Below are 14,184 nucleotides of genomic sequence, written 5' to 3'. Positions count from 1 at the left end.
AGCCAATGCGTGTGCAGCCTCTATTTACCAGGAGAAAAGTGCACAAGCAAAAGGCAGCTAACAAAAAGAACAAATGGGGAAAACATAGCCACTGAAATTCAATCGCTTCCACTACTACTGGCTGTTACTTAACATGGTTGCATCGAGAAAACATTTCATATATGCACTAAGCACTGATGTTGATGCTGATGAGAACTCAATCATCATTGATACTGAGCTATCATAGCATACTTTAGATAGGACTTCCAGACCTCTACTCCCACTCATATTCACGAGTGCGTCAGCTCACTAAGCGTGGGAGCATCTCCAGTTCTCCACAAGATGTTCCAAAGTATATTGAGATCTTGACGCTGAAAGGTGAATAGCAACATAACAAATGCACCTTTTCAGGATCGGTAATGGAAAGCAAAGAGAAGTTGCAACCAGCCACGACAAAAGCATCAAGCATGCAAGGAACAGAGCTTTGTCACAGACAATACGTTCACAGCAACTGCACATTTCATTCATTTCAGAGCGAAAGGTTAGACTCCAAGTTTCTAAGTTTACCAGGTACTAAAGGTTCAGACCTAGCTAGCTGCTATAACTGCTAATGGTATGAAGTACATGATCCAAGTAAAGCACAGATTAGCATTTATTCCTATCAATGGTTCTTCAGAGGATTCTGTTTTTGGCCCCAGATCAGAAGGCAGGGGCCTCCTCCTTCTTTGCCTTGGGCTTGTTCTGTCCCTGCACCTCCAGCAGCAACTTCACCACAGACCTCATCGGTGGCCGGTTGTTCGGGGACTTGTTGACACACAGTAGGCCGATGTTCAGAACCCTGCGCATCTCATTCTTGAACTGGTCGACGAGCTTCTGATCAAGAACAGACTCCGCACCGTTTTGATCAATGCTGTCGCACACCCACGCCACCAGGTCCTTCTCGCCGATCTCTGGCGCCATCGGGCTCTTGCCAGTGACAAGCTCCAGAATGACCACGCCGAAGCTGAACACATCGCTCTTCTCGGTTACATGAAGGGTGTAGGCATACTCTGCAATGCACAAATGAACAATCACACACACGATTGATCAATATATGTATTTTAAAGACAAGCTTTTGGCTTTAGCATCAGTGGACAGCTAAGTTAAATGATTATGCAAAACATGTCATGTAAGTGTATCTTTCAGGCACGTACTTAAAGAGAACAAGCTGAAGCTAGGAGCTGTTGTAAATATTGTCTAAAGTGCATATCAATAACAACATTTTGCAGAGCATAGCAGTTAAATGTACTGAAACATTTTGAGCAGACTTGAAACATGCTAGGAACAAATCAGGCATGAAGAACTCACCAGGAGCGATGTAACCGCAGGAGCCAGCGATGACGGACATGGTGGCCGGCTCATCTCCAAGAGTCTTGGCCACACCGAAATCCGCAACCTTGGCGCCAAACTCGGCATCGAGGAGGATGTTGTTGGACTTGACGTCACGGTGCACAATGGAGGGCACGCAGTCATGGTGCAGGTAGCAGAGGCCCTCGGCGGCATGGACGGCGATCTTGAGCCTGGTCGGCCAGTCCAGGACGCCGGCCTTGGCGCCGTGGAGCAGGTCCCCGAGGCTGCCATTGGGCATGTACTCGTAGACGAGCAGGCGGCAGGCCTTGCTGGTGACGGAGCAGAAGAGCTTGACGATGTTCTTGTGCCTGATCCTGCTCAGCGTGGCCACCTCGGCCTCGAAGGTGTCGTCGTCCTTGCTGTTGTCCACGGTGGCACCGTCGGCGGTTGTGATCGCCCAGAGCTTCTTGACGGCGACGGTCTCGCTCCTCGGCCCGATGACAGACCGGTACACCTTCCCTGCGGCGCCTTCGCCGATCACGTTGCTCTCGTCGAGGCTCTTGACGATGTCCCTCTCGTCGAAGTCCACCTTGTGGAAGGCCGTGAGCACCCAGGTCGCCTTCTCGCAAGCGATCTCGGTGGCGCGTTTCTTGTAGATTCTGTACTTGTAGGTGAACCATGCCAGAGCGATGAGCAGGATGATGGCGGCCACGGAGAGGATGGTGGCGGCCATGTTGATCCGGGCACGCTGGATGTCGTCTGGATCGGCATTGCGTGTGCATAGCCCGTAGCACAGGCCGGGGTTGCCCAGGAAGCTCTCTCGGTACCTGGAGGCGGTGAAGAAACGAGGCAGAGGTCCACCGAGCTTGTTGTAGGAGAGGTTGAAAGCACTCGGGTGAAGGTTCTGCAATTGCGCGGGCACCCCACCGGAAAGCTCATTGTTGGACAAATCCAGCATATCCATCCCGCTGGTTTCACCGATCTCTGGAGGGATGATTCCAGTGAGGTGGTTATGCGAAAGGTTCAATCTTGTCAGCCTCCTGAACCGTCCAAAGTCCCCTGGGATCTCCCCAGAGAGTGAATTGTTACTCAAATCCAGCAGGAAAAGCTGGGAAAGCTGAACAAGCGATGGAGGCACCCGACCGGAGAAGCTGTTATCTGAAGCCACGAGCTCTTGCAGGTTGCTCAGGCTGCCCAGCTCCGCAGGCAGAGCACCAGTGAATCGGTTGCCCTGTATCTGCAGGTTGGACAGGCTCTTGGCACCAGCAATGGCAGGATCAACCGTGCCTGACAGAGCATTGGAACGGAGCTCCAGCATGCCGACATTCGGCAATCCCCAGAACTCCCGCGGCACGGGTCCAGAGAGGCTGTTGTTGAAGAGCCTGATCCTCAGCAGCGTCCGGCATTGCCCCAGCTCAGCCGGAATGGCGCCCTCGAACCGGTTGCCGAGCAGCAGGAGGTGCGTCAGGTTCCCGGAAGCGCAGAGCGTCGGCGGAATCGGCCCCGACATCCGGTTGGCCGACATGTCCAGGAATTCCAGCGGGCAGTTCCTCCCGAACTCCGGCGGGAACGGCCCTTCGATCTGGTTGCCGAACATCCTTAGGTCGGTCAGGCGCCGCGCCGTCCCAAGCGACGCCGGGAGGCGCCCGGTGAGCTGGTTCTGGTAGATGTGCACGCTCTCCAGGCTTGGCCCCACGAACATGTCCGCCGGTAGCTCGCCGGTGAACAGGTTCATGGAGATGTCAATGTTACGGAGCATCTTGAGGCTCCCCAGCCCCTCCGGTATCCTCCCGGAGAGCTGGTTGCTGTAGGCCTCCATCTGGAACAGAGAGCTCAAATTCCCAACGCTTGCGGGTATCTCGCCGGAGAGGCGGTTAAAAGAGAGGTCCAGATTACCCAGATTCCCAAGGTTTCCGATGGAAGAAGGGATTTTACCGGTGAGGTTGCAACTGGCGAGATATAGCTGACGGAGGTTGGCGAGGTCGCCGAGATTGTCCGGCAATGTCGACGGCGTGAAGGGGTTGTAGGCGAGCTGGAGCACCTTGAGGGTGGTGAGGTTGGTCAAGAACGCCGGGAAGTCGCCGGAGAGGGAGTTCTGGACCATCTTGAACTCGACGAGCGACCGAAAGCCGGCGCCGTAGGCCGCCGGGACCTCGCCGGAGAAGTCGTTGCCGGAGAGGTCGAGGTCCGAGAGCGCCGGGAGATCGGCGAGGCAGGCGGGCAGGGGGCCGGCGATGTCGTTCCCGGCGAGGTTGAGGCGCCGCAGGGACCTCAGCGAGCAGAGCGATGACGGGAAAACGCCGGCGATGGAGAGGTTGTAGATGTACAGCTCGGCGACGGCGGTGGTGGATTTCTTGGCGCAGGTCACGTGCGGCCATTCGCAGAGGTGGTGCCGGGCATCCCAGCCGGAGAGGGCGCCGGCGGGGTCGGAGAGCTCGTGCTTGGCGGCGAGGAGGTGGCCAGCGTCGGAGGAGGTGACGGTGCGGAGAGGGAGTAGGACTAGGAGAGCGACGATGGGGAGGAGAAGGCGGCGGAGGGCGGCCATGGTTGTGGGCTTGGTTGGTGGAGAGAGTGGGGAGTGTGGGCAAAGGCCAAAGGGGGTTTTAAGGAGGGAGTTGCCTTGTGGTGGCAGGATTGGAAGGCTCCATGGTTTTGTCCCTTGGCTAGAGAGGGGACTGCACCGGAGTGAGATCAGTGGAGAAGGAGAGTGAACATATTATTGGCTAGGGGACCCAAAGTAAGGTACCCGGAATGAGGTGGCCGTCCAGGATAGGTCAGGTATCGGGCGTCGACGTTGAAGAGGAGGGCGGGGCATCTCGGCTGAATTTGAATTTCAAATCTAGTAACGTAAAACATGCACGGCTACGCTATGGTTAGCCTCCACGTATCGCGTACTTTTGTCGTTCCTGAGTGGCGTGTAACGGGCGCCGGTAGCGCTATGGTTGGCTTCCACGCGTCGCCGGTCAACTTACATTGTCGTTTTAGCTAGCGACGTTTGCTGCAGTGCGTCATCGGGTAGCAGTTATTGCGAATTTATTTTTGTTGACGAGGTGCTAGTGTCGTCTTGGTTTTTTTTTTTAAGAAGGAAAGCGTAGTTATCGACAAAACTACGATCGTCGAAACAAAGAATATCGCGACATCATTCAAAATGTCAACAATTTTACTTGCTTCATCAAATGATTTTATTGCATTAGCATTGTTGTTTATATTGAAACGCTATGTTGTAAATTTATCTTCCATTTGGATGGTCGTATGATGGCTAAATTCACGGAGAAACATGTGTTCGTTAGCCCATAATGTATCGTACCATTTCTCTAAATTATTTTTTGAGCACAACTAAAAAAAAATCCCTAGTGTATGACATTGTCCTTGGACACCTAATGCCTAAATAGCTAACCTTGCCTTCCAATTTTTTTTTCTTGTTTTCGTGTAACATGTGTCGTCGTGTTATGATTTGCTTGCAAGCCTAGGAGGTCAATATTCCCAAACCAAATGAGCGATGCTCACTTCTTTGTTGCATTCGTCTAAATAACCAAAAGAGAGTGACTTCTTGAAGAGGTAAATTCGGCGAAAAATCGCCCAAAGCTCATCAGTAGGTTTCTTAGAGGCGGACTCTGTTTCCCCATGTTATCAAAAGGTTGTAAAAGGGTATAATAGCATAAAAATGGCGTGTTTTCATGACATTGATTTGCTGCTGCCTCTACCATTTCATTTCCACTAATTAAGGTGGCCATGAATTTGGTTCGGGGTTCAGTAGCTTGTGTGCGTGTAGCAGTTAGCGTTGTGGAAGCCCGTTTTTAGAGGTGCTGGGAAATGCGGGAAGCACCTGGTTTTGCCCTTTGCCACCCTGCGGTTGCTAGTCGCTCCCTGGCTCTCGGCCGCTCCATCTCCGTTGCAGCCTGCCGCGCACGCGGAATCACGAGGGCGGGACGACACAGCACAGGGCCTCTCCTCCCGGCGCCCAGGTGAGGTGCCAGGTGCGAACACCGAACAGGTCCCGACTAGGAGTACACGTGGATTTTTCTCAGAAAAAAATGACGGAGCGACCGACGGGGCCGCTCTATCTCTCCCTCGTCCATTTGCGCGCGTGGCTCCAAAACAGAGAAAGCGTTCGCGTTCGGAGGAGCGGCGTAGCACTGTCCAGTGTCACTGTGCGTCGCAACAGTACAACCGGCTTCTTGTTCTTTTCCCGCTGGGTTTTCTTCGGACGGATCGATATTGTGCAGCGGTGCAGACGGGCGGCGGAGACGGCGTACGTTTTGCTCCAGCGCGCGCGCGCGCGCGCGTGGACGGCCGTCCGTTCCTGCGATTTTCGCTACGAACCGCTGGCCTTTTCCGGGTAATAATGCTAGGAACAGTGGCCAAGGGCTCGCGAAAATAATACGAGGTAGGACGGCAAACTATTAGAACATGTTGTAAAAATCAAAAAGTATCATGACATATTAATGCTATAATATATGATTATAACACAATCACTTAAAACAATGAATTTAATTATAAGTAGAACCTACCAATATACCAAATTGTCTTCTCGATGGCTTTTTAAAAAATCCTCTATAATCCTATCGATCAAGATTTAGTGTCTCATTACTACACTTACCGCTCTCTCGAGGGAACTACCTCTTCTTTTGAGAGGAGGAACTACTTCTTCTACAATGTTTGCTAATATCATTCCATCGTGGGCGACATTTAACGTGATTCATCTCTGAGGACTTGATGCCCTCTTCTAAAAGAATTCTCGAAAAAGAATTCTACTTTGTGAACGCATCCTGTTGGATATATTTATATAAAATTTCACGATGTAGGGGATTCCCCTACGGTAAAGTTGTAAAAAAAGAATTCTACTAATGACAATTTGAAAACGGGGAGATATTCAAATTTCACTACAAGAATTGAAAACGTTTCGCGCCATAAACACAGTTTTGCGACTTCCAACCAAAGTATAAAACAGTTTTCAAACAAACTCAATAAAATTCCAATCAAAACCCATATGATTACTTTTCCAATCCCAACTTTCAACTCATCTAATAATCGATCTAGAAATGCCCATTAACCTTATAAATTTTCCACATAATTTTACCAAAGGACTACGAATTCGGCATATAACACCGTATATCTTATATGCATCGCATAAAATGCGCAAGGTTCAGATCCCTATATGTACAAGATGCATTTTAGACGGGTATCCTTATCGTCCTCACTAGGGCACCACCTCTTATTTAGGGTTCTATAATATATGGGGTCCATGATGGGAGATACATAAAAGGATATCAAAATATCGTGCACTTTTCCTAATGTCCCTGTCTACAAAATCATAATTTTAATTTGAAACCGAGGAGATTCAAAAGTTTCAGCGTCCATAGCTGTAGCTATAAAACTCAGCAATGAAAACCTTCAAAATAATATAGAACAACTTAATAACATATTCAAAAAAAGCCTACAAAAAATGATACGATTTTTGTCACACCCAAATTTCAAATCATATGAATTTTAGCCCCAAAAATACACACTTATCTTACCAAATATGACAACCTCTTGCCTCTAGCTCATCATTTAGCTCAAATTTCCAGAAATGAGTCTTTGGAGTTCAGATCTTGCACGTTGATAGTACACTTCATTAAATTTTGCCAAATGGGGGTTTGAAGGAGGGAGTTGCCTTGTGCTGGTAGAATTGGAAGGCTCCATGGTTTCGTCCCTTTGGCTAGAGACACGAGTGCACCGAAGTGAGACCACTGGAGAAGGAAAGTGAGCATATTGGCTAGGGGACCCAAAGTGAGGTACCCAGCAGACGGTGGCCATCGAGGATACGTCGGTTGTCCTGTGTCAACCGTTGGCTAGGCGGGCCGAGTATATAAGAAGATTTGAATATCGAATCTACTCACGTGTAACGCGTGTTTTCAAGCTATGGTTGGCCTCCACGCCTCGCCTAATTTTGTCGTTTTTCGAGTGACGTGTAACGGGTGCAGTCGGGATATGGTTGGCTTGCACTCCTCGCATGTCAGCTTACATTGTCATTTTAAATGTGTCGTGTAATGGGCGCGGCTGGGCTATGGTTGGCTTCCACGTCTCCCAATCTCAGGTCAACGCACATTGTCGTTTTAGAATGATGTGTAACAGAAGTTGCCGTGCTATGGTTGGCTTCCACGCCTTGTAGCTTACAGTGCATTGTCGTTTTTAAATAGCGATGGATACCACGTTGCGTCATCTACTCGCGGTTAATGAGACGTCATGTGTTGGCCAAGTGATGGTGTGGCCTCGGTTTCCTCAAAAGAAGGAAACCAAAGTTTCGACAAAAAACTACAACACTGAACAAGCAATATTGTGGACATATGTCAAAATGGGAACAATTAACATACTTTGTCAAATGTTTGTTAGATGGAGACGACTTGCCGTAATTATTTTGTCCCCGATTATTTCCTTGTACCCTCCAACCAAACCATTTGCCCCTTGTTTGAAATATCGACGTGATGATTTCCCTTTTTTTTAGTGGAGAACTGTTTATGTAATGGTTTGTGTTATCAATGTGACATCGGCTTTGAATTCCTTAACCCGAAACAAAGCAACGCCTAAATAGCTAGCCCCGGAGAAAAATCGGTGGACTACTTTTTTGTAAAAAGAGGTGTACTCTATATTAGCAAAGGGTTGTAAAACGGCAGCATAAAATGGCTTGTTTTTATAAACCATTGATTTTGCTACCCTTTCAGTCCACTAACTATGGTTAACGTTCTGTTTCCGGGTTCACGTGGCTGTGTGGCCGAAGCAGTTCGCGGTGCTGGAACGTGAAGCCTGGTGGCCCTCCCGACGCTCCCGTCCAGGCTCAGCAGCCAGTTACTAGCGCCTCGTTTTCTCCCTGCGGTCCGTTCCAGTCAGCCGCGCACGAGGCACGAGACGCCATCACGGGGGCGGGACGACACACAGCACAGAGCTCAGGTGCCAGGTGTGAACAGTTAAGCTCTGCCATTTTAGATCACAAAAAAGAAACTCTGCCATTTTATCATCATCATCATAGTCCCGACGGCCGTGCATTTTTCTCGTGAAAAATCGACTGCGGAATTAGTGTCTGTCGATGGAAAAAAAAATGAAGTATTTTTTAACTGGTTTGAGATAGCTTATCACGTGTACCATTTGATAACTAACGAGGTAATTGCACTCACGGTGCAATAATTTGTCCATCATGTACAATTATATTTTCATATAACATCTTGTAAAGCGTGGACGAATAGTACAAAATATTTTATTTTGTGTGAATTTTCATACAATTTGAATATGGAGGCTGCACATGTACGTGTCCACGAGAAAAGCGATTTCCAACAAACCCTTAGCGAAAAGAATAGTAGCAAATAAGTTCTATGGTTGCTTAGCTACACGAACTTCACAAATCAGTTCCCCATTATGTATGTTTCCCTATTAGGTACATAGGACGTACGAATCACGCAGAGAGGATGGAGCCAGTGCCTTTTTGCCCAGGTGAGGAGGAGGCGGCGACGGAGCTTGGGCTCGACGGAGGCGACGATGGCCGATGTTCCCCGTTGGCGAAACTGGGATGAATATCCCTACAATTCATCCCAACAGGACGATAAGTTCTTCCTAGCTCTTCTACTTCTGTCTTTCTCTTCGTCGAGCTCGCGCCACTGCCATTGACGACGGCGATGAAGGTCGGGCTCATGTGCACACGGTCTGCTACCCGCAAATTGACAAAGTCGCCAGTGTAGTGCTTAGTGGAGCCTTTGCCCATGGATTCCAGTGATTTCTTGGGTGTCCATTTTTGGCGTCTGTTTGTTACGATCCGTAAAGCATGATTTTTTTCGATAATCAAGTCGTTCTAAGTAGTGTTCAATGATGTTGTTACATTGTTGGTAATTTCTTTGCAACATAGGTTCACTAATTGAGCATTGCCCTGACACTTTAACACATAATTGAAGACATGCAATAAGTTAAGTGTGTTTTACTTATCAAGTGTAAACTGAAGATTGACACTTGCAGTGTTGACTGAATTTGGCACATGCAGTTTGAATTGATTTTAGTACATGCTCGGGATAATTGCATCATGTATTTGAGTTAGCAATGCAATGTGTTGTATAAATTTACATAGTTTAATGCATACACCTAGATCGAGCATAGATTGAATAATTTTGGATTTGCACTCTAATGATCCCCACAAGTTCGCATTGAAGTTGGACCACAATGGATTTTTTTGGGCTGAAGGATAATCTACAGTATGTGAGTGAGACAATAAGTTTTGATCATTTTTAGTCTTCTCAATGTTGTATTCACTCATAGTGAATTTTATCCTACGTCTTAATCTTGTACTGACTATGTCGCATACATGTTGCAGGTCAGTACACATTTCCCTCCGTAAACAGTTCAAGAATCTTTGCGATAGGAGATTACATTTGTGATGGCTGCAAGGGAAGCACTACCAGTTACAAGTTTGACAAGTGCACAAATCAGGGGTGGCTTAACTTCAAGAGGCAGGGCAAGCAGAGGGAGAGAAAGTGGGAGAGGGAGAGGAACTGGAAGAGCCAGGTTCAAATGCTAATAGATGCAAAAGGAGGTAACTACATCACAATCTGCAAAAGGCAATGTGAAGGATCTAAAAGAACCTCCCAACAATAAACATAGGTAGAGGGAACTACATTATAACCTGTAAAAGGCAGAGGGTAAAAATCTAAAAGAACCGCTCAACAACAGACAAACAAATGTAGAAGAGGCTACAGGTTCAAAAGGTAGAGAGAATTTTTAAAACATTATTATCTATCTTGTTCTCTACACTGTAGTGAAATAACATGTTGCTATCTATTCAATCTTCTATATCTATCGGTGAAATTTTATCTTGCACACTTTCCTATGTCTATGGTTTTGCACATTTTCTTAATGCTTATTTGGCAATACACAATGTTGCTACATATTTCAATAGACCATGTTGATATCTATTCAACTATGCTTGAATTTCTGAAAACAATTGTGCCACAAAATTTCTCAAATTAATTCCATGGTCATACTTGATCTCTTACGGAACCTTATTCAAACATTACTTTTGATATTCGGGGTCCATTATGGGATTTATTTAACAAGATCCATCTCTCGTGATTTTCTACTGATATCCACCTCTTTAAAAAATCAGCTTGGAGCACATGGATATTTGAACTTCCACCATAATATCGAATCTTTTAGTGTCACAAAACTACAACTTTTAAACTCACAAACTTGAACTTTCAACCAAAATATAGAACAACTTCCAAACAAATTCAAAATAGTTATAACCAAAACTCACGCTAATTTTTTCAAACTCAGTTTCCAGCTCACATAATTTTCAATTCAAAAACACCTACTTACCTTCCTAAATTTCCCCAATAAATGAAGTGGACAAGAAATCTTGCTCCTAGCCCACCCTCTTTGGTGCTTGTCGGCAAAGATGTATGCTAGGATTCCGTTTGGACATAGAATCAGATGAACTTGGCAAATAATGATAAGGAGCACACACATACACATACACGCGAGCGCGCACACAGGCACACAGAGTCTCATCGGCCTCAAGTTGAGAGGCATATTTGTGAGGAATTTTGATATTTTATTTGTCTCTAAAAGGTTGAGGCGATTATCATGTATGCAAGTTGATACCTTTTTTTACAGGGAAACGAGCAGATGCTCGTATTATACTGAAATACACGTACCTAGATTTGCTATGCACCACTTTATGTATAAACTAAAACTATACAAAACTGCTATGGTAAATCTCACTATGAGGATTGGAGGAGGTGCACCATGTGTTCTCTTTGCATCTCGATGAAACTATCAGTTGTAAGTTTTGAAAGAGAAAGTACCATTTTCCATGCATGTCTATTGTTGGCAAGTTTAGTTTTGATTTGTAAAGTCAAAAGCATGACTATTTTTGGCAAGCTTAAATAGTATCATTCATTATCAGATGTTTGTGGAAGGACATCTTTGCTCCTAAGTAGGTTTCGGAAGAGAACCACCCTTTAGTGATTGAGATTGGACTTTGTGGCTGAATATCAAGGAAAAAAAGGCAAGAGCATTTGTGGCGGTAGGGGTCCAAACCTCTCAACAAGAGACGGTGGATTCAATCCCCCAACTTTTGATCTCTCGTCATAGACTCATCGTCTTGGAAGTTTGGAACCAGACGTTTATGTCTTATAAGCTCATTTTCTTGTCTCTTTCTTAGTTTTTTTTTAACGAGGTCTCTTTCTTATTGATATCTCTTATTATCTTTGCTTACAAGATTTTCTAGTGTACCTTGCTCGTATAGGTGTATCACATATTGCTGCATTTCTGTGAACTTCTTATATCCGTGCTCCACGGAATTAACGAACTGATAAAAACATGTTAGCCTCCTATTCATGTTGACACCCTTAATGATTTGAGACATATTGTTGCATTTCTGTGAACATCTTATATCCGTGCTCCATAGAATTAACAAACTGATAAAAACATGTTAATTAGCCTCCTATTCATGTTGACACCCTTAATGATTTGATTTGTTGTTCGGTCCTAGTGAAAACTGTAAGGCTGATCATATTGTCATTGAATGTGATTTTTTTTTTTTGTTGCATGTGGGAGTCGTTGCCTGAAAATTAGCAAATAAATTCAAGGATATATGTTTTCTCTTTTAACATTTTATAAGAAAAATCTAGTAAGTATGGACAACATTAATATAATGCAAAACTTAAAAGTTCTAGGGAATTTTACATCATTACATCATACATAAAAAGGAATAAGCTACTACGGAGTTGTGAATTAAAAAAACACTACTCCCTCTTACCCAAATTAATTGACGTTAAAAGATATGGTGTATTCTACGGAAAAAAAAGTCACCAGTAAACTTCACTAGAAACATGAACATTAAGGGAAAAGTCACCACAATCCTAGTATTTTGCTAATGTTCATAGATTATCTTATAGAACCTCGATTTCTACATTTGCAGGAATATAATTTCATTTTCTTTCCTTTTTCTCTTTATTTTGAGAGAATCACCAAAAAAAATCTTTTTAATATTATCACTTTCATCCGCTGAAAGATATATTTGCACTCACATTTTCCTTGATTTCTTAGCATAAAACTATCACTTTTATGCTCAAATTTCGAAAACTACTAATTTTTTAAAAAGTGCATAAATTTGCAACTATTCGGCTTTTTTTGCAATGTGCACTAGTAGAACGGTGATCAAGAATTGACAGCAAATCTGATAGGTGGGACCCACGTACAGAAATGACGTGGCAAAATCTGAACAATTTCCTACAGTAAAAATATCTAAAAATCTAGAAAAGGAAAAAATATGCCGACCCCTGCCGGTGGTCTCCGGTGCTGGTCCTTAGCGGAGGTCACCTCGCCAGCCCTGGCGGAGGTCGCCCGCACCAGCCTTCTTGCAGCCCCCGTGCGGACGAGTAGCAACGGTGTCTTGGCCGGAGTTTGCCCATGCCGACATCATGCTCGCCTCTGGCCTGCCCCAGCTGCCTTTCTAGCAACTGCCGCCACCTCCTTGATGCCCATCTGGCCATCCCAACCACCCTCTTAGCTTCTGCCTATCTGGCAACTGCCGCCACCTCCTTGCGGGCAACCTCCGGCACGGGCCGACGCAGGCGGTGTTAGGCTCGACTATGTTCGACATTGGAGTCGTGGCGGGAGGGAGGGGAGGTGCGGCGGTGCTCGGCACCCATTGCATCCATGGGGCAACGGTGCTCCAGCCATGGGAAGGAAGGGCGCCGAAGGAGTGCCCGAGATGGGGCGGCAGTTTATTTCTTCTTTTCTTTTAGATATTTGGATTTTTTTAATTGGGTTGACAAATGGTACCTATGGAACGTCAGCAAAATTAGCCTTGGGTCTCACTAGTCAGAAATATTGTCAATTCCCGTTTAATTCGAGATTAGTGCACATTGCAAAATATGTCGTATAGTGGTAGATTTATGCGATTTTTTTGAAAAGTGGTAGTTTTTAAAAATTCAGGCATAATAGTGGTAGTTTTATGCTAAGAATTCCATTTTCCTCCAGCTTTGGCCACCTTCCCCTCCGGCGATCTGCCTGACCGTTGGCTCCTCCAACTTTTCTCTCCATACATTCTCTCTGGTGTTTCCTCCTCTACACGGTGAACCGCTTCTCATCTCGTGATCTCTCACGATGACTTCCCCGCAATGGAAATGGAAGGTTTCCTACTCAACGGAGAAGGACATCGATCGTGGAAGGATGAAGACCTACGATGGGGAGTTGCATCTCTGGACGGCAAAGGATAGGATCGCCCTTATGAACGCTAAGGGATCCCCCATTGTTGGAAAATACCTTAAGGATGGTGATGTTATAGATATGGGATCTGATGTACTACTCCCTGATCATCGGGTGATGGTTCAATCTTGTATTCTCAAACCCTTGGAAGTATGTGATTCTCGAAACACATAAGAGGCCTAACCTTAATTTGCCGGCTATGGCGGTGCATTCTGCTATCTCTATGAAATTGGATTTCTCTGTAGGGTACCAATTCAAGAGTGCGGTAAAGAGCAAATTCAGATCTACTGTTCACCCCTTGGGTAAGTCAAACTATTTTTTACTAGTGGTATCATTTGGAAGAGCTAGTTTCAAATTGGATACAGGTTAGTCTGTCTAGCATTAGAAGCATGTTTAGGGGGTCTGTGTGATGATCTCTCAGTTATGCAGCTTGATGATTGGGTTTTCAGATTCTCTGTTGCCTCTAATCATGTTGGTTTCTATATATATAATATGAGGTCTATATCTTGTGAGCCTTTCAAATGCAATTTCCATTTACGGGGTAATGGAGGTCCTCCTTGGCAGAGGGAATTTTATTCATGGCAGAAAGAATGTGATGATCAATGGGTTCTGATTAGCCCTAATAAAAAGAGAACATATTCT

The 14,184-nt window shown here is 45.6% G+C and overlaps 1 protein-coding gene across 1 annotated transcript; it reads right to left on the bottom strand.

The window, feature by feature from the left end:
• Positions 1-626: 626 nt before the first annotated feature.
• LOC124651549 (receptor-like protein kinase HSL1) lies at positions 627-3,853 on the bottom strand. The gene is made up of 3 exons (XM_047190618.1): positions 2,899-3,853; positions 1,327-2,481; positions 627-1,028 (listed from the first exon to the last, which is right to left on the bottom strand). Exons 1-3 carry the CDS (start codon positions 3,851-3,853, stop codon positions 679-681), a joined length of 2,460 nt encoding a protein of 819 aa, XP_047046574.1. The 3' UTR covers positions 627-678.
• Between the last annotated feature and the right edge of the window lie 10,331 nt (positions 3,854-14,184).

The sequence above is a fragment of the Lolium rigidum genome, chromosome 5, assembly GCF_022539505.1.
Source record: "Lolium rigidum isolate FL_2022 chromosome 5, APGP_CSIRO_Lrig_0.1, whole genome shotgun sequence".
NCBI lineage: Eukaryota > Viridiplantae > Streptophyta > Magnoliopsida > Poales > Poaceae > Lolium > Lolium rigidum.
The sequence above is the reverse complement of the archived record's forward strand: the minus strand, read 5'-3'. Positions and strand labels throughout refer to the sequence as shown.